Raw genomic sequence first — 26,335 nt, forward strand, 5'->3', positions numbered from 1 at the left:
TAACACTTGACATATGCTTAAGTTTAGTTTGTCATCTGTGTCAATTATGTCAAAATATTTTCCAGTTGAAGTTTCCTCTCTGCTTCTCTCTTGCTTTTGTCTGGAGTGCTGCAATAGATTAATTACCCTTGTGTAGTTGGGCCGCTTTACTTTATGAAGAACTGTTACTGATTCTGGAAGAAGGATGGTTAGGCATCTGACAGGGATTTTGAGCAAGTCCTTTATTAGCTGTTATTGGTGAGTACAAGAATGTAATGAGCTTAGTGTATGCTTGATTTTTTGAGGGAAATTTTCTTCTGATAACTTGTTTCAAGGAGGAATTACACAAAATACATCCCATTTTCAGGAAACTGTTTTATTCAAAAGCATGCACGATTCCAAGTACTTACTGTTCTTTATTTAACTAGATCTCCTACTATTCTATTATCAAAGGTACAAAATAATATGAATTTGGTAAGTTCCAAGTTTATCTTTAAGCTTTTGTTTTTAAATTTTGTGGGCTAGTCTATAACTCATAGAGTTTCCATTTTGCAGATACTGTGTGGAAAACTGCATAGATACACCTCTTTTATATACTGAATGCTTTAAGATTAGTTTCTAGGATTGCAAATGAAGATAATAATGTTTCAGACGGTGAAATGACTTTTCCAAGGTCAGAATTGTAGTGATGAAACTGAAATTTGATCTCAGGACTTTCTGAGTGCAGAGTCTAAACTCTGAACCACTGCATTATATAGTCTTTTATTCCCTGCCCCCGCCCCCCTTTTTAAATTTAATGCCCAGTCCTTTTTTCATTAATTACACCATGATACTGGAGGAGGTAGTTCGGGCAGTTTCTATTGGGCAGGTTCAGAGAAGTGGAAAGATGTTTCTGGGACGTTAAAAAAAAATTTGTTCCTGTAGGACAAAGAAAACTGAGAAAAATAACATGGCTTTGGAGAAGTTGGTGAAATTAATAAGAAAGAGTAGTCACTGCCAAAGAAACAGGAACCTGATGAATAAAATGGAAGTATATGGAAGGAGACTAGTGGTTGAATAAGGTGGAGCTTGAAATTTACCTATTACTATATAATTTGTGGTCTTGAAATCGTGTTACAATGAAAAGAGTACTAAGCCAGGATTCAGATAGCTTTGGTTTGATTCCTAACCCTTGCACTTTTTAGCTCTGTAGCCTTAAAGAAGTTCTCTTGGTCTCAGTTTTTTTTGTTTTGTTTTGTTTTAATCTGTATAAGCTCTTTGAGAGGATTAGTATATTAAGAAGTAAGTGAAAAAGTTTTGGAAGGCGTAACTACTCAATTCTTTAAGTGCAGCCTGCGTATAGTTATGACTTCCTGTCAAAGAGTTCAGTGTGAAAAGGGGAAGACTTACTTGACAGTGTAGAAACCTGGCAAACACTACCTCAGCCAGGTGATCAAGGTTAACATCTTCAGTGATTAGTCATGTTGATAGTGTGTACCCTTGTATGATGTGACAAGAATGGCACTTTATTTCTGGGGTCTTCCTCCATAAGAGTTATAATCTGTGTCTGACCATGAGAAAAACATCAGGCAAAACCAAATTGAAAGGCATTCTATAAAATATCTGACCAGTACTCCTGAACCTGTCAAGGCCATAAAAAACAGGGGAAGTCTGAGAAACTCACAGCAAAGAGGAGCCCAAGGAGACCTGACAGCTAAATAATGTTATTGTGGTTTTCTGGATGAGATTCTGGAACAGAAAAAGGACATTAGATAAAAACTAATCTGAGTAAAGTATGGATTTTAATGAATCAATATTGATACATTATTATTAGTTGATTATAACAAATGTACTGTACTAATATATGATAATAAGGGAAACTAAGTGTGCAGTGGGGGTTTAGGGGTGGTGTAAATATAGGAACTCAGTACTACCTTAATTCTTCTGTAAATGTTAAACTTTACCAGAAAAGGTCTGTTAATTAAATAAAAGAGTTTTAAGGTCAGTATCACAGATCCAGACATAGTTCAGACATTTAATGAATGTAACTGAAGTTAAAAAGCCTGGCTCATAACTCTGTACTGCACTACAGGAAGAGTGGAATGTATGGAAGGAGAAAAGCCATGGGGAGATTGCCAATTCCTTGGGTGAGGGCTTTAGGGGAGACCTTCTTTCCTATTCATCATCCTGCTGTTCATGGTGATAATGGAAAGTTCCTGGGAAAAGAAAGCCCTGAGAGGAAATTGGCTGGGGCATCTGGGTTTGGGGCTTCCCTGAGCTTGCCTATTTCACTGCAGTTCTCAGTTGAAGCCTATAAAGGAGTGTGTTGGTTCTGGCCCCAGACCCCACCATTATAAAGAATACTTTCTTTTAGTGTTTTGGTTATTTTTTCTTTCACCTTGGATATAGCTTCTAATTTAGTCTCACCAGGAACTATGTCCAGATTCATGCCTTTTGTGGACCCTAACTCATTATTCTCCTTCTATAGGTCCATTGCCATTTGGGCTCATCTAGAGTCTGAAATCTTTTGAGTTTCTGTTTAATTTCCTTTAGGGCTTTTTTTTTTTTAACTTTAATAATTCCCTTGGCTTGTCCAAATACTGTTGTCTTATATGCCCCATATGCTTAAATTGGCAGTTATTAGCATCATTATTAAATATATACTTAGTTTTATCACTGTTTGAATGGCTCTTGGGGAAAAACGGTAATTGATTATTAGAACAAATAGAAAGATGTGCCATTGTCAGTATCACAAAATTATGTAGAAGTTAGATTGGATTTACTTAACTTTGGCATGATTTGTACACTATATAAGCTGACATGTTAAAGTTGAAACATCATATGTTAAAACTTCATGTTAATTTTTTTTGAGTTGGGCTTGTATCAGTCAATAAAACTGCTATATAAAAAAGATCCCTTGACATGAAAATACTATATAATATTTGGCTAAAAGCAAAAATTGATAATATGAACTATAATAACAAAACCTATAGCATTTGGAATCTTAGAAGACCTAGATTTAAAAAGAGAAGAATGCTTTCAGACTTCTAAGAAGTTTACTTAATAACAGAAAATTTTAAAGTTGGATTGATTTAACTTTTTATTCATGGATTCCAGCTAAGAGAGATTAGTCATTTTTTCCTTCTTTTAAATCTCTTGAATAGAATTTAATTAAAGTTGAAATGTTACAGTTTCATGTCTGTAATGCTTTAAAAACTATTTGTAAATGTTTTACAATTGCAACAGTTGTGTAACTCAGATTATTAAGCTCCTTCTATGTGTTCTGTGTTCTCTTGTTTCTGTACATGGTAAACAAAGATGCATTAGATGGGCTCCTTGCTGTCTATTAACTCATAGTTTAGTGAGAGAGACATTTGACTAAACAAGAGATATAATGAAATGGGTAATATTTAGAATCTTGATGATTAAATGTTTGTGAGAAATGAGAAAGAGAGACGTCAAAGGTGATTAAAATTTTCACTTTCAGTGACTGGTAGATGGAAATTCCCTAACTTTTGGAAGAGTTAGCACGTGAGGAAGAGAGGCAGATTAGAGGTGGGAAAGCAGATACTAGACTGGGATTTAGACATGTGGAGTTTGAAATGCCTGTGGAACAACATGGCAGGTAATATCCAAAAGGCCATTTTTAGTATGGGTTTGTAACTCAAGAGAATGGTCATTTCTAGTGATGAAAGCGTGGAAGCTGAAACCCAGTGTTTGCAATTCTGCATATTAGTCAATAAAGGAGTTGGAGAGTGACTAGAGTGGTCAGCAGTAATGTAAGGGGTTTCTGGAGGCATGTCTACATTCATACTTTATAGCTAGCTGAATTGTAGTCAGCATGGTACTGCTGTGCAGATTCTGAAATGTATCGTTTTTGTTTCCTGAATTAATAAATTGTGGGGAAGGTTTATGTTGTACTTTTTTTGAGAGGAACAGCTTCAATTCTGTTCCCTTCTCTGCTAGCCCTTCTCGCTTTTTAGGGTTTTTACTTGCCCAAGGCATTTCTTGCCTAGTACTTAATACCTGTTTTCAAACCTTTTGATGTACTTTCCCAAAATGGCCTTCTGTATGTGCTGATGCCGTACTTTTTATTAATTTTCAAGATCTTTTACTCATATTACATATATGTAATTCTATCTCATGTGAGTTTGGGTTTTTATGAGTATATTCCATAACATTTAACCATAGTTAACACTTAGGTTAACTTGCCTTCCCTAGACATTTTAGAACTTATAAAAACTTGGTTTGAATTGTAATGGCCAAAAGCAACAGGCAGGTGTCAGGCACATTTAAAAAGCCCTTGGGAAGACAGGAAAAAACCCAGTAGTGATTAAAGGGGCAAAATTGCAAGGCAGTTTTTTTGAGGTGTAAATATTATACTTGAGTTTGTGACTGATAGGATATAAAATCATGAAACAATAAAAGATAAGTCAGATTTAGTTCTCACTGGATTAATAGCACAGCTGGACAAATCTTTATGTGAATTTATGTTATTTTTGTTTTGTAAACTTGAACACTTGAAATCTTAACCGTGGAAACATGAAAAATAACATTACTCCAAAATAAGCCTACTTATGGTACTTAATTTGTTTTTGGTAGTATTTCTTAATTACCCTTATGAGTGAAGCACATTATCTGGGCAGGTGAAATGTGGCAGGACTAATATACCACAGTTATTTGGTAACTAAAATTGGAAAAGAAATAACCTTATCTAGTCCCATCAACCCTATCTATTCTCTGGATTTATATATTACTTTTTTAAAGACTTAAAAAAACCTATCAGCAAATGTGGCACTCATATTTTGATGTAAATGGTCTCGTTTATAATGGAAATCAATAAAATTCTTATTTTCAAATTAACCCATGTTAGCAGCTATTTATTGACAATTATACTTTGCACTTACCGCTTGTTCTGCTCCCGCAAATACCCTTGAATTTGAATTGCTGGTACCATGTAAAATCTTTTTTTTTTTTTTTTTTTAAGATTTTATTTATTTATTTGACAGAGCGCACACAAGCAGGGGGAATGGCAGGCAGAGGGAGAAAGGAGGGTGAAGCTGGCTCTCCCCACTGAGCAGGGAGCCCAATGGGGGGCTTGATCCCAGAACCCTGGGATATGACCTGAGCCAAAGGCAGATGCTTAACCGACTGAGCCAGCCAGGTGCCCCACCATGTAAAAATCTTAAGGGCACATTTCCTTTTTTTTAAACTTTTTTTATTTTTAGAAGGGCTTGGAGCAAATAGAAGACATCATAGTTTTTAGAAAGAGTAGTTGTCTGTGAACAAAAATCCTGCATTTTTATCATTATTTTCTGCCATTTAACTTTTCTGGGGGTTTTGGCATTTCATTCAACTTCTTTGCACTTTGTTTTCCTCAGGTTTTAAATGAAGTAGGTTAGACTAAATGACTCCTAAAGCCCTTCCACTAACAACATTCTGAGTATGCTAAACATAGTGCTTATATTCTAATCTATTGCTTATCCTTTGTTCCTGTTGATTGCTGAACTTTTAGGGCATTTCCTCTAACTGTGAGGTGTGATGCTTAAGATACTTATATGCCCACTCTGCATTTATTAAGCTGTGTGACTTTGTGCAAATTACTTAAACTTGTTTCACTTCATATTTTTTTTCTGTAAAGTTATGATAAGAATATCCATCTCAGAGGACTGGTGTAAGCAGTGGAGGATAATACATATGAAACATTTAGCAAGATTTCATGAAATTAGTTGACAGTAGTTGCTGCTTTTTTTTGTTTTTAAGAATTGGATATATATTGGGCCTTAAATGAAACAAAAAAGTATAGCATAATAGCTTATAACTCCTTAAATTTTCTGTTAGAATAAAATGTAATATATGTCTTTGAAACCGAATTTAATCTTTTGCAACTCTTTGTACCAGCATACAGTGATTTTTAGCTATTTTAACTTTAAGCTCAAAATAGACCTTCCTTGGTTATGATATTGCCTTGACTTCTTATAGAATTCTGGACCCATGTAATATATCAGTGTAGCTACTGGGTCGCATTTTGCAGGCCAGTCATCTAGGTAAGATTTATCAGCATGTTGGTCTCTGCAAAATCATATGTTCTGTAGGGATCCTATGGAAGTCTTTTTTTTTTTTTAAGATTTCTTATTTATTTATTAGAGAGAGAGCGTGATTACACGTCTGGAGGGAGAAGCAGACTCCCCGCTGAGCCGGGAGCCCAGGACCCTGGGATCATGACCTGAGCCAAAGGCAGCTGCTTAACTGACTGAGCCACCCAGGTGCCCCTCCTACAGAAGTCTTTTTATTACTGCTATGACTTATTAGTAATACTTGAATTATTCCAACCCATATTTTCTTTATGGTGCAAAATTCTTAGATTTTCAAATGTTTTTTTTTTTTTTTTTTCCTTTTTGTTTTTTGAAGAAAAAAACAATGTTTCTTATTTACAGTTTTCTTGTAGCTTACCTCTATGTATAGAGGAATGACCCTTTACCGGTTAAGGTTATGTGCCATATTTTCACATTTCAACAAAATATCAAGTCTGTTTGCCTAAACCTCATATATTTAAAACATTAATTTTTTTGTTATTAGTAGCAGGGTATTGGTATTATTCTCAGAGATCATGAAATGATCATAATCTTGTACTTTTCAACACTGATGTTCAAGTCATCTTTTTTAGATAATCTGTGGAGAACAATAATTATTTCTCCAGGTTCTCTACTTTCCTTCAGTTAAGCCAGATAATTAGAAAGCAGTATATATGCGTTGTATATATTGCCTGAATATAAAGATATGTCTTCACTGGATTACTATTTTATGTCATGCCCTTGACATTTATAGAGAGTTGCTGTAAAAACAATAACAATAATTCAGATGTGGCATGATAATAATTACATTAAACACAACAGTGACACCAGCAATTTCCTTTCTGATTATTATCAGGGCGCACTTGCTTAATTAGTTACCATAAATGGAATAACATTCTACATAAAAATTTCTCACCCTTTCTTCACTCTACCCTCTCTGACCTCCTCCCCGACAAAAACCCATTTTCCTAATTATCTAAGGTTTGTGTTATTGAGTGGGCCCTGTTTCTTGTTTTATTGTTCACTTTCTTAACTGTTTGTCCACAGTCTCCTTTGGGTAAAAGTGTAGTTTATCATGCTGTAAATGAATAGCACCTGCTTTATTTATTTGACTTTATGTATTATGAACCAGCAGACATTGTTTTGCACTGTAGTACCGGACTAAAAATGATCATGTGAGGTGAAACCATGCAAAAATGATCAATGGGGATTACAACTGTTCTACAATCTTTAAAAATTTGGTGAAAACATTAAGACTTCTCTTACTCTTGGTTATAAATATGTAAGGCAGTGCATTTTGGCTGCATAACAACAGCTTTCTTGCTGGTTTCCCTGCTTCCAAGCTGTCTCCTTAGTGTAGCCATTCATTTATACTCTAATGGTATAAAACTCCATTTTATGAGGACACTACAATTTATTTACCCATTTTTTTAATTGAAGTATGATTGGCATACAATGTTATACTAGTTTCAAGTGTACAGCATATTGCTTCAACAATTCTGTACATTACTCAGTGCTCACCACAATAAGTGTAGTCACCATCTGTCACCGTACTGTGTTATTACAATATTGACTATATTCCCTATGCTGTACTTTATATTTCCATGACTTACTTATTTTATAATTGGAAGTTTATACCTCTTCATCTATTTCACCCATTTTTATATTAATGAATTCCAGGATTAGGATTTATTTTTGGTTGCAAACAATGCTTCTGTAATATTCTTGTATATGTCTCCTTTGGTGTACGTACAAGAGTTTCTCTATGGTATATATACCTAGAAGTTATTGTCATTGGGCATGAACATCTTAAACATAACTAGGTGAAATTGCTTTTTAAAGTATCATTAATTTTTTTCCCTTAATGTTTTAATCAGTTTTCTTAATATTTTTAAGTCCCAAGTTTTTTACTTACCAATCGTGTCATTGATATTTGCAGTGACTTTTGATCTTGTTGACAGAAATGAACTGTTTCAAATTGTGTGAGATTAATCTAGATCAAGGGTCAGCAAATTACACAGCCTTTGGGCCAAATCCAGCCTGCAGCTTGTTTTAATCTAGCCCTCTAGTTAAGTATGAATTTTACATTTTTAATGGGATGTTAAAAAAGAGAAATATGTGACACAAACTATATGTGGCCCATAGAGTCTAAAATATTTACTGTCTGGCTCTTTATATTTTGTCTTCTCAATTCCACAGTACTCAGGAAAATGCCTTCAAGTTTATTTATCTCACTGATGGCTATAAGTGTAAATTTTGTGTTCCTATTACATGGTCTAACATGTGTCTTAAAAACAAGCTTGGGGCACCTGGGTGGCTCAGTCGTTAAGCGTCTTGCCTTCGGCTCAGGTCATGATCCCAGGGTCCTGGGATCGAGCCCCGCATCGGGCTCCCTGCTTGGCGGGAAGCCTGCTTCTCCCTCTCTTACTCCCCCTGCTTGTGTTCCCTCTCTCGCTGTGTCTCTGTCAAATAAATAAATAAAATGTTTAAAAAAAAAAAAAAAGCTTGTAAAATTGATTTGGTACTAAGTCGTTGCTGTTTCTTCAAAATCCTTTAAAAAGTGAGAACGCTGTGCTTCAGCCTAACTAATGTTTCATCCTTTGTCTTCATTGAAATTAAATCTATTTTGGGATGCACTATTTAAGAAATTAAGATAATTAAATCATTAGTGATGAGATTAGAATCATGAAATCTCTCTGTAGCATTTTTGGGGAAATAAGCTTAAAAACAATTTCATTTAGTAAACATGATTTCTTGGAGACAGTTTAGGTACCAATGTATAAACAGTTGGTATACTAATTATAAAGTGTAGTCATCAAAAGCACTGTCCCAAGCAAGTTTTCTTAAAAATGTGTTTGCTTACTGATGGTTTATGTGTTTCCTGGTTGTTTGTAGATTTCAGTCACAGATGTAGAAGTACCTTAAATGTTAGATGTTATTTTATAATATGTCATAATTATGTTTTTAATATATCTGCCCCGTAATTAGCCTCAAGTACTAATTTTTTAGATTATGTATAATCTATTACTCTGAAATAATTTTGAAAAGATTATTTTTAAAGAAAAGAAAACAGACATAAGAAATAGATGAGAGGTTTTTTTGTTTTGTTTTTTAGGGAAACAGCTTTGTTAATGTTATATAAAATTTACTATGTATCATCTTGGATTAATAAAAAAAATCAGGCAGAAAGATAAAACTCTCTCTCTTATTACTTAAGGATTTCTATGTTGATGCTATCAAATAGCTCTTCTTAAGTGAACATGACTAAAGGCAGTATCCTTGGTGCAGCTGGGTTTTGTCAGCCTGAACGTTGAGATACTCTTCCTGTTCTTTTCTTATTCTTATCCTTGACTGTTCCACCCTAATCCCCATGTGTTCTAATGCATTCATTTGTTGCCATACTATCATATTGCACCCATTGTGGAGGTAGTATATAAAAAACAGTATTAAAGATCGTCTCCTTTTTATCAGGCATATTTATAATTTGAAGGACTTTTAATGCCTATAATTTTTGTCCGTTTTTCCCATCTGTTTTTTTTATTTTTTTTCCCTCCTGTCTTCTTTTGGATTAGTTGAGTATATTTTGGTATCCTGTCTTATCTCCCCTATTTTCTTAATAGCTAAACCTCTTTGTTTTACTTTTTAAAAAATACTTGCTCTAGGTTTATAGTACAAACTTAATTTATAGTTTACCTTCAGATAATACCATACTACTTTATGTTGTAAGATTCTTACAAATTACTTTCCTTTATGCTGTATTTGTTCTATACTTTGTCTCTACATATATATAAACCCCACAGTATATTATTACTTTTGCTTTAGATGGTCAGTTGTCTTTTTAAGAAATTAATGAAATATATTTAGCCACATATTTACCATTTCCAACAAGCTTCATTTCTTTGTATTTGATACAAATTCCCTCCAGGCTTTTTTTTTTTTTTTTTTTTTTAAGGGGAGAGAGAGAGAGAGATGGGGGAGGGTCAGAGGGAGAGGGAGAAAGAGAATCTTTTTTTTTTTGCTTTAAATCTTTTTTGGGGGGAAAGGACACCACACTTCTACTCAATTAAGAGAAACATTTTTACAGTCTTGAGGTCTTTCATTTTCTTTACATTTATCATGCCATGAATGCATAGGGAATGGGTTCCAGCAGTTTGGGCTCCTTTCCATTGGTCCTCACAAAGTGTGCTTCTCTGGGTGGGGCAGGCTGGCGCTTCAGTTGAACCCAAGTACCTTTCTCTTTGGCTTCCTTCTTTCTCTGATCATTTTCCTTCACGCGCTTCAGGAAGCTATCTCGGCTCTTTGAGTGTTTAATATGTGTACGTTAATTCTCTTGGCAATAATCTTGCGCTGAACTTCTTTGTTTACAACAATGCCAACAGAATGCTAACATCGTAGACTCTTCCAGTTTTGCCATGGTAACATTTGTGGGGCATTCCTTTTTGAACAGTGCCCATTCCCTTGATGTCCACAATATCATCTTTCTTACAGATTTGCATGTATGTGGCCAAAGGAACAACTCCATGTTTTCTAAAAGGCCTAGAGAACATATAGTGGGTACCTCTCCTCTTTCCCTTTGTGTTGGTCATTTTGGTGAATTACTGGAAGATGGCGGTTCCACCAAAGAGAATCCTAAGCAGGCTCCACACCGAGCACAGAGCCCAACATGGGGCTCAGTCTCACAACCCAGAGATCATGACCTGAGCTGAAATCAAGAGTCCGAGGCTTAACCTACTGAGCCACCTAGGCGCCCCTCCCTTCTGGCTTTAGAACTTCCTTTAACATTTCTTGTAGTGGAGATTTGTTGGTGATACTTTCCCTCAGCTTCTGTTTATCTGATATAGTCTTTAGTTTGCTTGCAGTTTTTAAGGATATGCTATTCTACCTTGACGGTTGTTTTTTGCAGTGCTTTTGTCCTAATGTCACCTGGCTTATATGGTTTTGGATGAGAAACCAGTACTGATTCTTTTTTTCTGCTTACATGTAATGTGTCTTTATGGTCTCTGACTTCTCTGAAGATTATATCTTTATTGCTGGTTTCCAACAACTTGATCTTGTGATGTTTTTTTCTCCCATCATTTTTGGGGTTTGTTGAGGTTTTTTGATCTGTGGTTTCATTGATTTTATCAAATTTGTATGTATTTTTGTTTGTCTCCTTATGCTTTTGTCTGGATCTCTAATATACATATTTTAAATCTTTTTATATTGTTATATAAATCCCTGAAGTCTCATCATTTTTATTAAGTCTTTTTTGTTTCTGTGCTTCGGTTTGAATAGTTGCTCTGTCTTCAAGTTTATTGATTGTTTCACTATAGTGGCTATTATATTTATTATACCTGTTTTTAAGACATTGTCTGCTAATTTAATCATTTCTGTTATTTCTGGGTCTGTGTGTATCAAATCTTTTTTACTTGTCTCTAATATTTCTGTCTGTGGATCAAGTGTTTTTTTCTTCAACTTCCTTGAACTGTCTAAACTTTATAGAAAGTTTGCAGGAGTAGTCACAAATAATTTTTTTTCCTTAAAGCATTTGAGAATAAGTTGCTGCTGTATGCTCCATCACCCTGAATACTTTAGTGTATATATCTATAAAAAATACATCCTGTCACATAACCATAGTACAACCATCAAATTAGAAAAGAACATTATTATTACCACTTAAGTTTTATCACTTGTCCCTATACTGTCCTTTATGACAAAATGATCTGGTCCATAATCATGTGCTGTGTTTGTCATGTTTCTTAAGTCTTCTTCAATTGGGAACCGTTCCTCACTCCTTCCTTTGCTTTTGTGACCTTGACAGTTTTGAACATTACAGGTCAGTTATTGTGTAAAATATCTCTCAATTTGGGTTTTTTTTTTTTTTTTTATATTTACTCATGATTAGATTCAGATTTTTCATAGAAATAATGCTGTGTTCTCATTGCATCCTTTCAGGTGATACTTGATTTTAAATTGTCCCATTGCTACTAATGTTAACTTTGATTATGGGGGTGTCTGCCAGGCTTCTCCATTGCAAAATTACTCTTATCCCCATGAAGTTAACATTGCTTTATGGGTAGTTACTTTGAGACTGTATAAATAGCTTGTTCTTAACAAATGTTAATGGCAGGTTTCCATCTCTTTGAGCACTTTCTTACTGTCTAGGCAGTAAGATTTCCAGACTCATTTTGTACATCGCCTATCCCAGCCTGGGAATCTGCCATTTCTTTAAGAGGCCCTGATACCTTTTGGTGGAGAATTTGGAAGCCAAGGTTTTAGACTTTAAAAGCCATGCTCTGGGTGCTAGGTATCCTTATAATTATTGGGATACGGCTACTCTCAGGTTCTCCCAGGGGACAGAGCTCCGGAATATGAGTGTGTATATATATACACACACACACACACACATACACACATGTACACACACACAGGTGTATATATATATGCACACACGTTTTTATATTTATGTCAATATATTGAAAATCTTGAATTTATACTGATAATTCCAATTTCAGTTCAATACAGCAGAATTCATTCTCAGTTTCTTTATTTAAATATTTACCACTCCTCTAATAGTGCGGAACCTGGCTACTATTATCCTTAATTATTTATTTGATCAGTCCTTTTAAATATAATTCCCCTTTACTGCCTCTGCCCCTTTTCTTCCAGAACAAACATATACTCCTCACCTGTCAGGGTGATGCCACCATCTTCCTTTCCCACCACTCCCCACCTCTTGTAGCACCATCCTCCTCCCACTGACTTGAGCAACCTCTGCTGGGCTGCTCTTCCCCACGTGTACTTTTCTTACTCCACTAGGGCTCTGATACCAAGTACAAGGCCACCCTGTCGCCTCAATGCTTTCCTTATCCTGTCCTGCCCCTCCATGTTCTTCCTTGACATCTTCCATACTGTACACCTGGCCACGTCCTACCCTTCCATGAGGATACCTGTCTTACCCCACTGGGACTACAATATTCGGTATAATATTGCACTGCGCTGCCTTCTCATGTGGACACTTTCCTCCGTTTGCTTTGTGTCAGTACTCCATGCTGTTCTGCTCCCTTGTATGGGAACTCTTCCATATCATACCTTGTCCAGACCCTACTAGAGTGCTCTCCTCATTCCACTCAGACTGCGACACCTCGTGTTGAGCCACCCTTCGCACTGCGCCAAAGTTCTCCTTACCCCCTTGATCTCTGATACCTCATGTTAGGTGGCTGCTACCACTACCCCCGTGCTGATGTCCACTTGTCCGTCTGCGTTCCTCCCAACCCCCCTCCAGCCAGAGGAGATAACTCCCTTAGAACAAAGTCTCAGGACCACCAACACTGCTAACCCTCAGTCAGAGCATCACACCGTGTCAATGACAATGATTCTTGTCACCTTCAAGGTGTCCATTCATTCAGCCTCTGTCTGAATCTCCCTTCAGATATCTGCCACTCAGCACTTCATTCAGCTGATAGAAAAGCTCTTTTCCCTTCTTGTGTCCAGGTATTTTAGAAGGGGTACCAAGGGTGAAACGTGTGCACTTCTAGTAATAAAGTTCTATAAATTTTTACTAACTGGCCATCAACAGGGAGAATCCCTATAAAAGTGGCTCATCTCCAAGTGATACACTGCATATCGCTGATTCAAAGATGCACATTTTTTTTGTTTGTTCTGGAGGGTTTTTTTTTTTTGACATTTAACATTTTTGAATGTTAACATTTTTTCTCTCTTAAATATCTAAAGTATCATACATTGTATGAAAAACAGTAGGCTTTCCTTTTTTATTGCATACCTATCTACTGTCTCATGACACATAGTCATCACATCACAAAAGTCATGAGATAGTGAAAACAAGGGGTGCCTGTGTGGCTCACTCAGTTAAACATACATTGAATTTGGCTCAGGTCATGATCTCAGGGTTGTAAGATTGAGCCCTGTGTTGGGCTCACTCACTGGGCGTGGAGCCTGCTTAAGATTCTCTCTCTCCCTCTCCCTCTGCCCCTGCCCCACCCCCCCAAAATAAAAAAAATAATAAAAAAATAAATAAAAACAAAACAACAAAACCCTGTTGTCCTGAGACCACAACTGTTCCCTTCAGACACTGGTATAAAGTTTGTGCTCTAATGCCACATGTCTTTCTCAGCTGTGGGAACTTTCTCTCACTGTACTCTTTTAAATCAGCTGAGAAGAGCATGTTTAGCCCTGCAGATCCATATAGTCTACATGGCCAAGTCAAGTGAGAGCAGAGAGCTCGAGAGTGGCATTGATACAGGAAATACTCAGGGACTGTAAGATAATATCATGGATTACATGACTTCCATTCCATTCTCAGGAATTATTATGGAGTCACAAGAAGAATAGCCCTGAGGTCTTGTTTCTTGTCAGAGAGGGATATTGATCTAGTGGACTAGGATCCAGAATGACATGTAGACCTGCTCAGAACCAGCCGCTGGTTAGATCTGGGAATACATGGATGGTATCTCTGTTGGTCTTCCAAATTAGACTGTTCTCTCTTCAGTACCTAGCACCACACCTGATAGATAGTAAAAATATGCATTGACAGATAGATGAAGAAGAAGAAGTTAAACTATTATGTTTAGTCACAGCCTTTCCTTTGCATTGATGTATAGTTTTTGGAATATGTTCCAAAATATTTTGGAAATATTTTTAATATTTGAGGCATAGATAACACCCAATGAAAATAAGTATGCTAAAGGAGCCAATTTAGTTAAGAGCAGATTTTTATTTTTTTCCTCTTTTTCTTCTTTTATGTATTCATTTTCTCTTTCATCTAAAGACATACATGTGGTTGCATTTACCAGGACATTGAACAGTTGTTTTCTTTTCATGCAGGGGCCTGAATTAATGAATAAATATGTTGGTGAATCTGAAAGAGCAGTTAGAGAGGTAAGATGATTATGCCTTGAAGTGGAACTCTGCATAGGGGAACCATCCTTCTGTCCTTCTATATGGTCTGCATTTTGTTTTGGGTTATAGATTCTGAAATTTCCAAATCTAAATTCTGCTATATTTGTTCTTCAGGCAAACATTATTTTATTATTTAAAAATGCAGTTTCGATCATCTACAATACTTTGTGTTTAAACATCATAATACTACCAGCCTTCAGTCTTACCAAATGAAGATTTTTAACAACTGCCGTCATTTCATTAAAAAAAAAAAAAAATCTGTACTTACAAAGATTGCTTGATCTCAGAATGAGATTTAAATCCTTTAAATTATGTAGTCCTTTAAATTGAATAAGCCTTAGTATATGAAAATTTCACTGTACTCTCCTTATTTTAATTATTTTACCTTTGCCTGGTGATTTAGACAATGCATCCCCCCTTCTAAGATTTAAAGCCAGTGCCTAATTGATAGGCCACTCATTCATATTGTGGAAGCTGCACAACTGGTAAATTCATGCAAAATCAGGGCACTTGGAGTTGGGTAGCTACAGCAATTTGACCACAGGTCTTGGCTTTCCTAGGCAGGGGTTGGCCTGCCTCACACAGACACCCTGTATTCTTACAGAAGCTAAGCAAGGACAAGAACACACTAACAGCAATGGAATGGATGGTCTCCCATTTGTGAATACCTGGGTGCCAACCCAAGAGTATTAGAGATTGGAATACTTGGTTTTTCATCTAAGAAAAAATCTTAAGTTACTTTTTGTTCTTTTTTTTTCCTTTAAAATATAGATAGTGTTAATTGTAGGAAACATTAACAACAGTATCATCATTGATTACAATAAGAAAAAGACAGTGTTTATTAATATTAATGTTTTGGTAACTGTTCTTTATTTTTATGGTAGTGATCCTTGTGACCAGAAAATCGGGGCCTAGGTTACAGATAACACACGTTTGGATTTCTTTCTGCCTGTGCTGACTTTTTCTAGCCTGTTTCCACATTTTGCCCCTGTGGCTATTTGGCCAGTCCCTATTGTTGGTAGTCTGATAGACTTCTAGTCTAATCAGTCTGTGCTCTTCCAAGGTTTGGTCATTTTTCTTGTTCTGGCTTTACATCAACCATTACTTTCCTGCACAGTCTTCAGAGGAATGAGCAAGGAGTGTGGCTTTTGGGTTTATGGGTATTTTATATGCTAAGCTATAATTGATTTTACATGTTTATGATTTTTTTTTAAACGTGTTTATGATTGTTAATAATAGCTGTCATTTACTGAGCTCTTACTATGTTACAGGCATTGTGCTAAATGCTTTGCATTCTTTTTTTAACTCAGTTCTTAAAATAATCTTCTGAGGCAAGTATTTATCATTATCTCCATTTTTTAGATGTAGAAATTGAAGTTTAGAGAAGTTACCGGCGAAGGTCACGATTAGGCTGGTTGACTTGCATGTAATAGATTTAGTTCCTAACATAGTTTTCAAACAAAAGCCAACTGCAGAATTTTCTGAAGTTTGCTGATCTTTAGCTAATATGGCACTCTTTTCACCAGATCTTCCGAAAAGCGAGAGCAGTGGCCCCTTCCATTATTTTCTTTGATGAACTTGATGCCTTAGCAGTTGAAAGGGGCAGGTAAGAAATATTTAAAATATTGGCAATTACATTGTAAAGTAAGTAGCATTTCATACACAAATTTTATTTATTAATACATTTAGCCTAAATAAAGCATTTTTATAATTCACATAGTTTTTTTCTCTTACACCCAACTATTTCATATTATCACTTTATAATACTTTCATATACATTTTTTTTAAAACACTGATATCCATTTGGGGCATTTAAGTTAATTTTTATAGCTTATTATTTACAGAGACCCCTAGTACTGCCTGTCAATATTTGGGTTGTTATATACATATGATAAATGTAAATAAAATTCCATTAAGAATAATTATACAATACAGTAAAACCAATTATAATAAAGGTGTTATTTTACTGATTTTAGTATTCTCTGGATTATGTTTCCTAAAATATAGTTACAGTGGAATAAAAATTAGTATTAATAGTTTTGTTCCTGAATCTCAAGCAATAAAGATTGTATCATTTTAAACAGGTGTGTGTATATATACATATATATATGTATACAGATGTATATATGTGTGTGTGTATGCGTGTGTGTGTGTGTATCTGAACTGTTTACAAGTATGCATTTTTTTCTTCTACAAATGTTTAGAGGTCCTTTTAAGGATTATATATTACAAGTACTTCATGTGGAGAATGTTAATTTGTGTGCTTTGTGCATACCTTCTTGATGGATATATTGATTAGAAAAGTTTTGCTTGGGATGCCTGGGTGGCTCAGTCGGTTAAGCATCTGCCTTTGGCTCAGGTCATGATCCCAGGGTCCTGGGATGGAGTCCTGCATCGGGCTCCCTGCTCATTGGAGAGCCTGCTTCTCCCTCTGCCTGCTGCTCCCCCTGCTTGTGCTCTCTCTCTCTCTGACAAATAAATAAATAAAATCTTAAAGTTTTGCTGATGGTAATTACAGTGATGGTAGAAGGCACCTTTAGGGTTCCCAGTATTAAAGTCTGTAAGAGGCATTGGTGCTCTCTTCCTTCCCAGGTAGAGCTGCCTCATCAGATGAGAATATGAACTGTCATTAGGAGACTATTATTAGGAGGTAGTCTGCCCTGCTCTTCACTCTACCCATTTGATATCCTATAAATACCTACTGGTCTTTTTATTTTATGAGTTGAAGTACTTGGACTCTTTTATTACTTCTGAGGTGAGGTGTCACAAAAGGTTACAAATAGCTCAAGTTCACCTTAACTACAAGAGAAGAAAAAGAAGCCAGAGAAGTTTGCTGAAGCAGTGTGACCTGCCACATTTATGTGACATCAGAGACATTTTTGGAGCCTAAAAAGGAACAGGTGGGTTACACTGTTAAATATGAACCAGATGGGAGGTAGTATATGTAGCAGAGTTCTCATAAAATGCTTTTAAAATAAAATGGTGTGAGAAACCAGACAGGGCACTTGATAGGAATATCCTATTTTTGCAGGCAATTTGGCCCAGTAGGAATTTGCAAATATTTTAGAGATGCTAGTGATTTGCAGCCTCCAGATATCATTTCCCCTAATAGTCTTCATCATATTATGTATTGTATACCTCCCTCCCTCAGTGTCTTATTCAAACCAAGGTCAAATAAATTCTATGGTGTTTCCTTTGTATAGAAAAATTTTTGGTCAGGTTCATTGATGTTTCAGAAAACAACAATGAGGGGTGCCGGGGTGGCTCAGTTAAGTGTCTAACTCTTGATATCTCAGCTCTGGTCTTGATCTCAGGGTCATGAGTTCAAGTCCCCCCGTTGGGCTCCACGCTGAGTGTGGAGCGTACTTAAAAGAAGGAAGGAACGGAGGGAGGAAGGAAGGAAACAACAAAACAACAAAACAAAACAACAAAACAACAACACAACAATGAGGCTGATAAACAAACGTAATGCTAATGGTCCAAAGTAGAGACTTGGCTGTTATCTTAGGTGCACTAAGTCTTACAAGATTGTTTTTTATAGCCATAAGAATCTCAAAGAGTGATAGTCTGTTTTCTCTTGTGGTTTTTTTTTTTTTCCTGTTTTTGTTTTTTAGAATTGTGTGATGGCCAGCATTGCCTAGAAAGTGATTGTTTATCTAATTAGAATGGCTGGCACTTAAAAACCGAAACATATAAAACCTCCACATTTATATTTTTGTTCTTCAGCTATTTGAATTGGACAGTTCCTAGAAATTGAAAAAAACAGCTATTGATAGATACCAAAAGTATAAAATTCCCAAGATACTAAACCAATTTTATGCATTGTTAAAGAAATAGAAAACATAGAAAGATTAAGAACTCCATAAACTAGGAGGCATCTCTACATAATATTGGGCTATAGAATAGTTATTGCTTTAATTTGTTTATTCTTTTTATGTTTTCTATGATAACATTCAGGTCAAACCCATATGACTGGTTAAAAAATGACAGTGCAGGGGCGCCTGGGTGGCTCAGTTGGTTGAGCGACTGCCTTCGGCTCGGGTCATGATCCTGGAGTCCCTGGATCGAGTCCCGCATCGGGCTCCCTGCTCGGCGGGGAGTCTGCTTCTCCCTCTGACCCTCCCCCCTCTCATGTGCTCGCTCTCTCTCAAATAAATAAAAATCTTTAAAAAAAAAAAAAAAAAAAAATGACAGTGCATAAAAAGACTGTTTCTTCTTATCAAGATTTTAATTTCTAAACTTAAAATGCTTAACAAATTGAGCAGAGAATTATGATATACTCTAGTCCCTGTTACCTGTGTGTGTTAAATCAATTATTTTGACTATTTGAAGTTACTCAAGTTAGCCATGAAACTGAGGTTTGCAGCCAGGAAGCACATTGTAAATAAAGCATTGATATATTGTTTGCTTAGTTTTAGAAATATTTGTGCTTTCAGAACGAAAGATTTTTTCATGCTTATAAAAGTATCCAGTTACAACCACTATTTTCTCCTCCTCCCTGTCCCCATTAAATTTCTTGATTTGAAAAATAAATAAGCCTGTTGTTTACTTTTTTTCTGAATGCCATTTAAATTATGGGTGTTCTGAATTCATATTGTGAGTTGGAGAAAATGTTATAAGATTCCCTTTATGAAGTGCTTTGATGATCTCTGTAAGACTTGGGAGAATTGAAAATGCTGTTAAAGTAGCAGAGCTCTTTGGAAAATAGATATTATATCAGGGATTATTTATTTTTATATTTTATATTATATTTATTGAATGCTTAGTCTGCAAAAGCACTGAGGTAGGGAAGAGATTTAAATTATACTGGGCTAATAATGATATTAGGTAATATTCATTTAGTGCTTGTTAGGTACTAGAAACTATTCTAAGTGCTTTATAGGTAAAGAAACTCACAGAAAGTCCCCTGCTTTTTTTTTTTTTTTTTTAAGATTTTATTTATTTGACAGACAGACAGATAGCGAGAGCAGGAACACAAGCAGGGCGAGTGGGAGAGGGAGAAGCAGGCTTCCCGCCGAACAGGGAGCCCGATGTGGGACTCGATCCCAGGACCCTGGGATCATGACCTGAGCCGAAGGCAGACGCTTAACGACTGAGCCACCCAGGCGCCCCTGAAAGTCCCCTGCTTTAATGCAAGGTAGGATATTATACAGTTGACAATTGGCTCCAGTACTCTGCCTCACCTCCCAACTAGCTTAAATATTTACCCTTTTCAGGGCCATAGTCAGGAGGAGAGAGCAAGCTGAGCAGTAAATCATCAGTCAGCCTTGTCTTAGGCAGCAGTCTTGTCCTCAGAAGTGGAGAGATATAGAACGAGTCCCCATATGCTGTATTCTCTTAGCCCAGTCCCCTCTGATGGAGAAAATGGCCACTGACTAATCTAGAGATGCCTAGGAAGAACTTTCTCTGTCTAGGACATTCTAGCTAGTCCCGGGATCCTAAATTATCCTCATTTGCTGACATTGATTGCCTGGTAATGCCAAACCTCAAGCAGGATTAGAAGAGGTTCGAAATCAGGAACATACCTCTGGAGCTAAAGAGGCTCATCTTGTTTGTTTAATTAACTTCCAAATAATGTGACTCTCTTTGTTTGGACCTCACTCACTATGTTATGGTCTTTTTTTTGTTCTAACTTCTAATCGTCACAACAACCTTAGAAGGTATAGGTCCTGTTTTCATCTCCATTTTACAGGTGAGAAAGCTTAGATGTATAGATGCATAAATACCTTAGCTCAAGGTCATGTATCACTAAGAGCAGAGCTGGGATTTGAATTTAGGTATTTTGACTCAGAACAGATACTCTGAGCCACTTTTTGACTCAGCTACCATACCACAGATGCTAGGATTCCAGGTATAAGTAGTTAACCTTTCAAGCTTGTATTTATTGTGCATTTTCTCTGTGACTTTAGTAACGACCCTGTTTGTCTAACTGGGCTGTTGTTACATTTCTCATTCATTCACTTGTTCAGTAAATATTTATTGAATGCTTAGTCTGCAGCAGGCTTTATGTTGGGGATAAAACAGTGAACAGTACCTAGGGCAATTTCCTTAATTTCCTTAACCTCTCTATGCCTTTTTTCTTCATTTGTAAATTGGAGATGATAGTACTAACAAATTTTAGGTTGTTAGAATTAAATACACATAAAGTGCTTGACACAGTACCTGGCATTTTAGTAACTGCTTAAAAAACTTTAGTGTTTCTTGTAATGTCTGCATAGATATTCTACTACTAATAGTAATTATTTCCATATAGATAGAAATATAGTAATAGACATAGAAATGAATCCTGTCCCAACAGAGTTTACATTCTAGTGGATGAAACTGAAACATTCGGGAAATTAGAAAAAATATTCTACAGATGACAGGTACTATGGCGTTTCATCGATCTAAGATGCCTTTAGTTGTAAGACACATCATTATTGTATGTACCATTACTGATGAAAAATGTAGCCTTAAACTGTGATATGGTGCCAAGAAGTCACCAACTCCAAGAGACATCTGATTTCAAAAATTTAAAATATGAAAAAAAGGTTGTATCTTAGAAATAGAAGAAAGTGGAGTGCCTGGGTGGCACAGTCACTTGAGCATCTGACTCTTGGTTTCAGCTCAGGTCACAATCTCCTGGGTCATGGGATCGAGCCCCGTGTCGGGCTCTGCACTCAGCAGAGAATCTGCTTGGTTCACGTGCACGCATACATTCTCTCTCTCTCTCTCAAATAAATAAAATCTTAAAAAAAGAAATAGAAGAAAGATAGTAACTGTTATTTGGGAGAAAGAAGATAATCTATTCTGTTTTATAAAGTCAGTGCTTTTAAATATAAAAAATGTTCAGGATATTGTTTTATGACCAGAATGTAAAAAAGATGATTAAATATATAGAAAAATGAAAAAGATTAAGTGCCCAGTTAAAAGCTGACTGAATGATAGCTTCTGTGAGGTGTTGGAGAATCTGTGATATTAACTACTTTCTTGTTATTGCACTTAATCGTCCGCAATTGGTACTTGGAGTGGTTGTGGAAAAAGTAAGAAGTTCTGAGTCAGCTTTCATTGAAAAGGAAGGTTTCAGGCTTAGCAACATTCTGAAAAGAGCTCTGAATTTTAAAATAATGATCAGGAGATGGACTACCCTCTTCTAACAGCATATCCAGATTTCAGGTGAATTCAGTGAATTCACGACACTAAGCACTGTAGAAGAAATTTTTGTGGCTATCATTTCTCTAAACGACACTTTCAAGGAGGGTTATACATTTTTCTAATGTGATATTTGTGGTAGTTTTAAAAATTTCATAAAATCATAAAATTTTATAGCTGAAAAAGTTCTTAGAAGTCATATAGTGCAACTTTTGTTCTTCTAGGCAACAGAAGCACCTAGATTTTAAGACAAGTGGCACATAATGCCTTTGTGGCCTGGACAAGACTAGAATTCATGTCTTCTGATTCAGTGCTCTTTGAACTGTACTACTGTTGCCTCTTATGCTATCAGGATTTGAAATAGAAAAAGTGTGTTTATGTTGTAGTAAAAATTCTCATGTATCTAAATATTTAAAGAATAGTTTTTATGTTTAAGAAACTCTAACCGCTTATTAAATACTTTTAATCACTCTTTTGTAAATCTGTATTTCAAGTTCCTAAATTAAATGCCTAGTTCCTGGTATGCAGATTTTCCTAATTTATACTTAATTGCCTCATATATAACAGTTTTCACATTTGTAAACTCTTAATATTAAACAAGTGCTGGGGAAAAGAGAGCAAAAGAAGATAACGTATAACATTTTTCATTATAATGGTTCCATAAAGTATAGCAGAGTTCTATGACTGTTTTTTGTTTTGTGTTTTGTCTGTGCGCTGTGGCTGAATACTATACCACAGATTAAAGGTACAACTTTCCTTAGAGAGATGGTCTGTTGCAGCACTTTATTGGAAATTGGCAATTATTTTTTGTTGTTGTAGGACACATAGGTCTCATTATGGCTGTCTTATCTTTGAAATGAAAGCTTGCTTGTGTTTCACACGCACTAAGAAAATTATCATAGGTAATGCTTGTGTTCAGAGTAGTGTGTGTTTGGCTAGCCTTCTGTAGGCCTTTCTTAGGTCTCTTCCAAGCATGAATACTGACTATGGGGGTGTGGGAGGTAGTTTTTTTTTTTTTTTTTTAAAGATTTTATTTATTTATTTGACAGAGAGATAGAGAGCACAAGTGGGCAGAGAAGCAGGCGGATGGAGAGGGAGAAGCAGGCTCCCTGCAGAGCAGGGAGCCTGATACGGGACTCGATCCCGGGACCCTGGGATCATGACCTGAGCCGAAGGCAGCCGCTTAACCGACTGAGCCACCCAGGGGCCCGTGGGAGGTAGTTTTAAGAAACAAAGTCAGATGCCTACCATTTAGAACTCCATGACATTTAAAAATGTATACTGGAAAAAATTTAACTTGGATAGATGAGACGCTGGTCTGTAATTTAGAAATCATGTCAAGGGGCAAATGATGGGGCATTTTATTTTATTGAAGGAGTTGAAAAGGAGATGTATATATCATTTTTGTGAAAATTTTCGTATTTAAGAATAAAATCTGTTTAATCACTGCCATCACGGCAGTGAGATCTTCTTAGGCTAGTGGTTGGCACACCTTTTCTGTAACAGGCCAGTTAGTAAGTATTTTTGTCTTTTTGGTCCATGGTCTCTATTGCACTTCTTCATCTCTGCTGCTGTAGTGCAAAAGCAGCCATGGAGAATATGTAATCAAGTAAGAAAACAGTTGGCTGGCCACATTTAGCCTGTGGCTATAGTTTACTGACCAACTTTAAGATATCATAAACATCCCTTCGGTCCATGGCACTGTAAGACTTTTGAATAGGAATAATTTGGAAAAGGGGCTTGACTTCTGAAGGGAAAAGAGAATTAATGTTTTAGGAAAGCCTAACTTCAATATTTTCTACAGCTGAACATCTTTTTTCCATTGTTGTGTTGCCTATCTGTAGCAGATAATAAAGTTTTATAAAATCATTTCATTATGTTAGTGATTACACATTTGTTTTTAAACTTTTTCTTGGAGTTGGTTTTGATTTCCTAGGATGTCAGTTTTATGGTTTTGTTTCCTACTGCAGCTTTGAAAGTCAGCCAAGAATATTTCTCAGCCCATAAAACATTTTCACTATGCTATTCTCCAGCTAACTCTCAATGATCTGTGAAAATAAAGGGCAAAGGAAGCATGGGTAATGGGAATCCAAAGAATTTCCTTCACCTAATCATCAACATTAAATACAGCCACCATTTGCTCTTATAACAAATAGCAAATTGGACAAGTAGGAGTTTCACTTCTTTCTGTTTAAAAGTGCCAGTTGGAGGTGTCAGTAATAAGTTTTTGAATATGAATATATTTTTAAAAATAATGAATTAAATAAATTTTCTTGGGGCTACACAATACCAACACAGAATGCAGAATTTTAAAACTCTAAGGATCTATCTATCACTCTATATATTTTCTAATTTGACTCCCTTATTCATACATGCCAGTAATTACAAAGTCCTCAAGGGAACAATAATATCTTTGTGCTCTTATCTCAGATGTCTAGCATGGTGCCTAGCAAAGAAGCACCCAGACATTTATTTTTTGAATAAGGGAATGAAGGCTTAGAGAAACTAGAGATTAGGTTCACTTAGCTGGTTGTTAGCGGAGTCTGACTTCACTATGTTTTAGTGTCTTTTGTGAATCAATTTTCTTTTAAAATTAAACACTGAGACTATCTTTCAGAATTTTTCTCACCTGTCTAATGTTCACAGAAGCACCATTATCTTCATTATAAAGAAGCATTTGTAAGCTCTGGAATATATTCACCTGTCAAAGAGCTCTAAAAAGAATTAAATGAAGTGCTAAGTGATACTTTTTTCAAAAAAATTCAATAGTTTTTATACACACTAACTCTGAAAGTGGGGCTGGACTCACCAAACTTTGTCAGTTGTGCTAAGGATACAGGATGATAAATATTCTTTATAATGTACCTGATAGCAATGTAATCAAATGATAACAAAGGATAGCAATAATAATGAAGATCATATTTTTAAGTCAGTGAGGAGACATTTTGAAAAAGATTCTTGCCTGCCTTGGTATACTAATTAATTTTGTAGAAGGGTCACCAAGTTACCCTCTACCCAGAAGCCTATTCAGTAAGACTTATTTTATTGTAGTCCAACTTATTTTAATCAAGTTTTTTCTCAAGTAAGCAAGCACCCAAGTCTTTGGGTTCCAAATCCTAGGTGTCTATAGCTATACTTAGAGCATACAAATGAAGATCCTGAATCAGTATCCATCCCCCTCCACGCAAAAAAAAAAAAAAAAAAAAAAAAAAAAGCTAAGTTCATTTAGAAGGCAAAAGAGAGCAGAAAAAAACAGATGAAGAGAACTTCTGTTGGTATAGATCCAAGAAATCAAACAAGTAGAGATTTTCTTCTAATTAGTGTTTCTTGATCCAAACATTTCTGTATCTGCGAACACAATCTTATAATGTATTATATTTGTTTTAGGAGGTTTTTCATTTTTTTAAAAAAATTTTTTAAAAAAAATCTGAGAAATATAAAAATATTCTTATCTGGAAATTTTAGCTATTCAAAATAAGTCATTCCTTGAGGACTCTGAGGAGCCCAAGCTACTATTACATTTGAACAGCTAATACACAGTTAACATTAAAATGTAAAGAACTCAGGGCGCCTGGGTGGCTCAGTCGTTAAGCGTCTGCCTTCGGCTCAGGTCATGATCTCAGGGTCCTGGGATCGAGCCCCGCATCGGGCTCCCTGCTCAGCAGGAAGCCTGCTTCTCCCTCTCTCACTCCCCCTGCTTATGTTCCCTCGCTCGCTGTGTCTCCCTCTGTCAGATAAATAAAATCTTTTAAAAAAATAAATAAATAAAATGTAAAGAACTTTAAGTACCAATGTATAGCAATCTCCTACTAATACGTCTTACAGAAACAAAGTATCTTAGTTTAGTTTATTAGGCTTACTGGCTTGGGTATGCCTAATAGTTATGAAGAGCTTCAGAAGATCAGTTCTTATTTTAGTATTATGTTGGTGGTTTTCATGGCAAAATTAAGGAAGTTTGATAACTTTCTACCATGTTGTAAGTAAATCTAGGTAGGGAACTGACAATATGAATCTGGATGTATGTACTGACCTGTGCTATACTAACTTCTGAAAATCTTCTACCAGTGGTGTCAGCAACCATTTATATACCAGTCTCCCCCTTATTAGTTTATTTGTTAAGATAACTTTAAGAAGTTATGGATTTCTTGCTTAAGCCAATTATAACAGTGATAATTATAATAATGATAATGCTTATAATGCCTACCTGTTAACATTTTCTTTGTGCTGAGTGTTGTGCTAGAGCCTTTATACATTTTATCTAATTTTGAGGAAGG

The 26,335-nt window shown here is 35.9% G+C and overlaps 1 protein-coding gene and 1 pseudogene across 5 annotated transcripts in view; one reads left to right on the forward strand and one right to left on the reverse strand.

The window, feature by feature from the left end:
- SPATA5 (spermatogenesis associated 5) overlaps positions 1-26,335 on the forward strand; it is a 335,078-nt gene that overhangs the window by 71,390 nt on the left and 237,353 nt on the right. For 4 of the 5 annotated variants that reach the window (XM_032412773.1, XM_032412774.1, XM_032412776.1 and 1 more), the window contains 2 exons: positions 14,856-14,909; positions 16,457-16,536. In XM_032412773.1, the coding sequence (XP_032268664.1) occupies positions 14,856-14,909; positions 16,457-16,536 (134 nt within the window). Of the gene's footprint in view, positions 1-14,855; positions 14,910-16,456; positions 16,537-17,685; positions 18,221-26,335 lie in introns of those variants that run through there. The other variant, XM_032412777.1, reaches the window with a different exon arrangement.
- On the reverse strand, positions 10,084-10,686 carry LOC116637424 (annotated as a pseudogene).

The sequence above is a fragment of the Phoca vitulina genome, unplaced genomic scaffold, assembly GCF_004348235.1.
Source record: "Phoca vitulina isolate PV1807 unplaced genomic scaffold, GSC_HSeal_1.0 scaffold14, whole genome shotgun sequence".
NCBI lineage: Eukaryota > Metazoa > Chordata > Mammalia > Carnivora > Phocidae > Phoca > Phoca vitulina.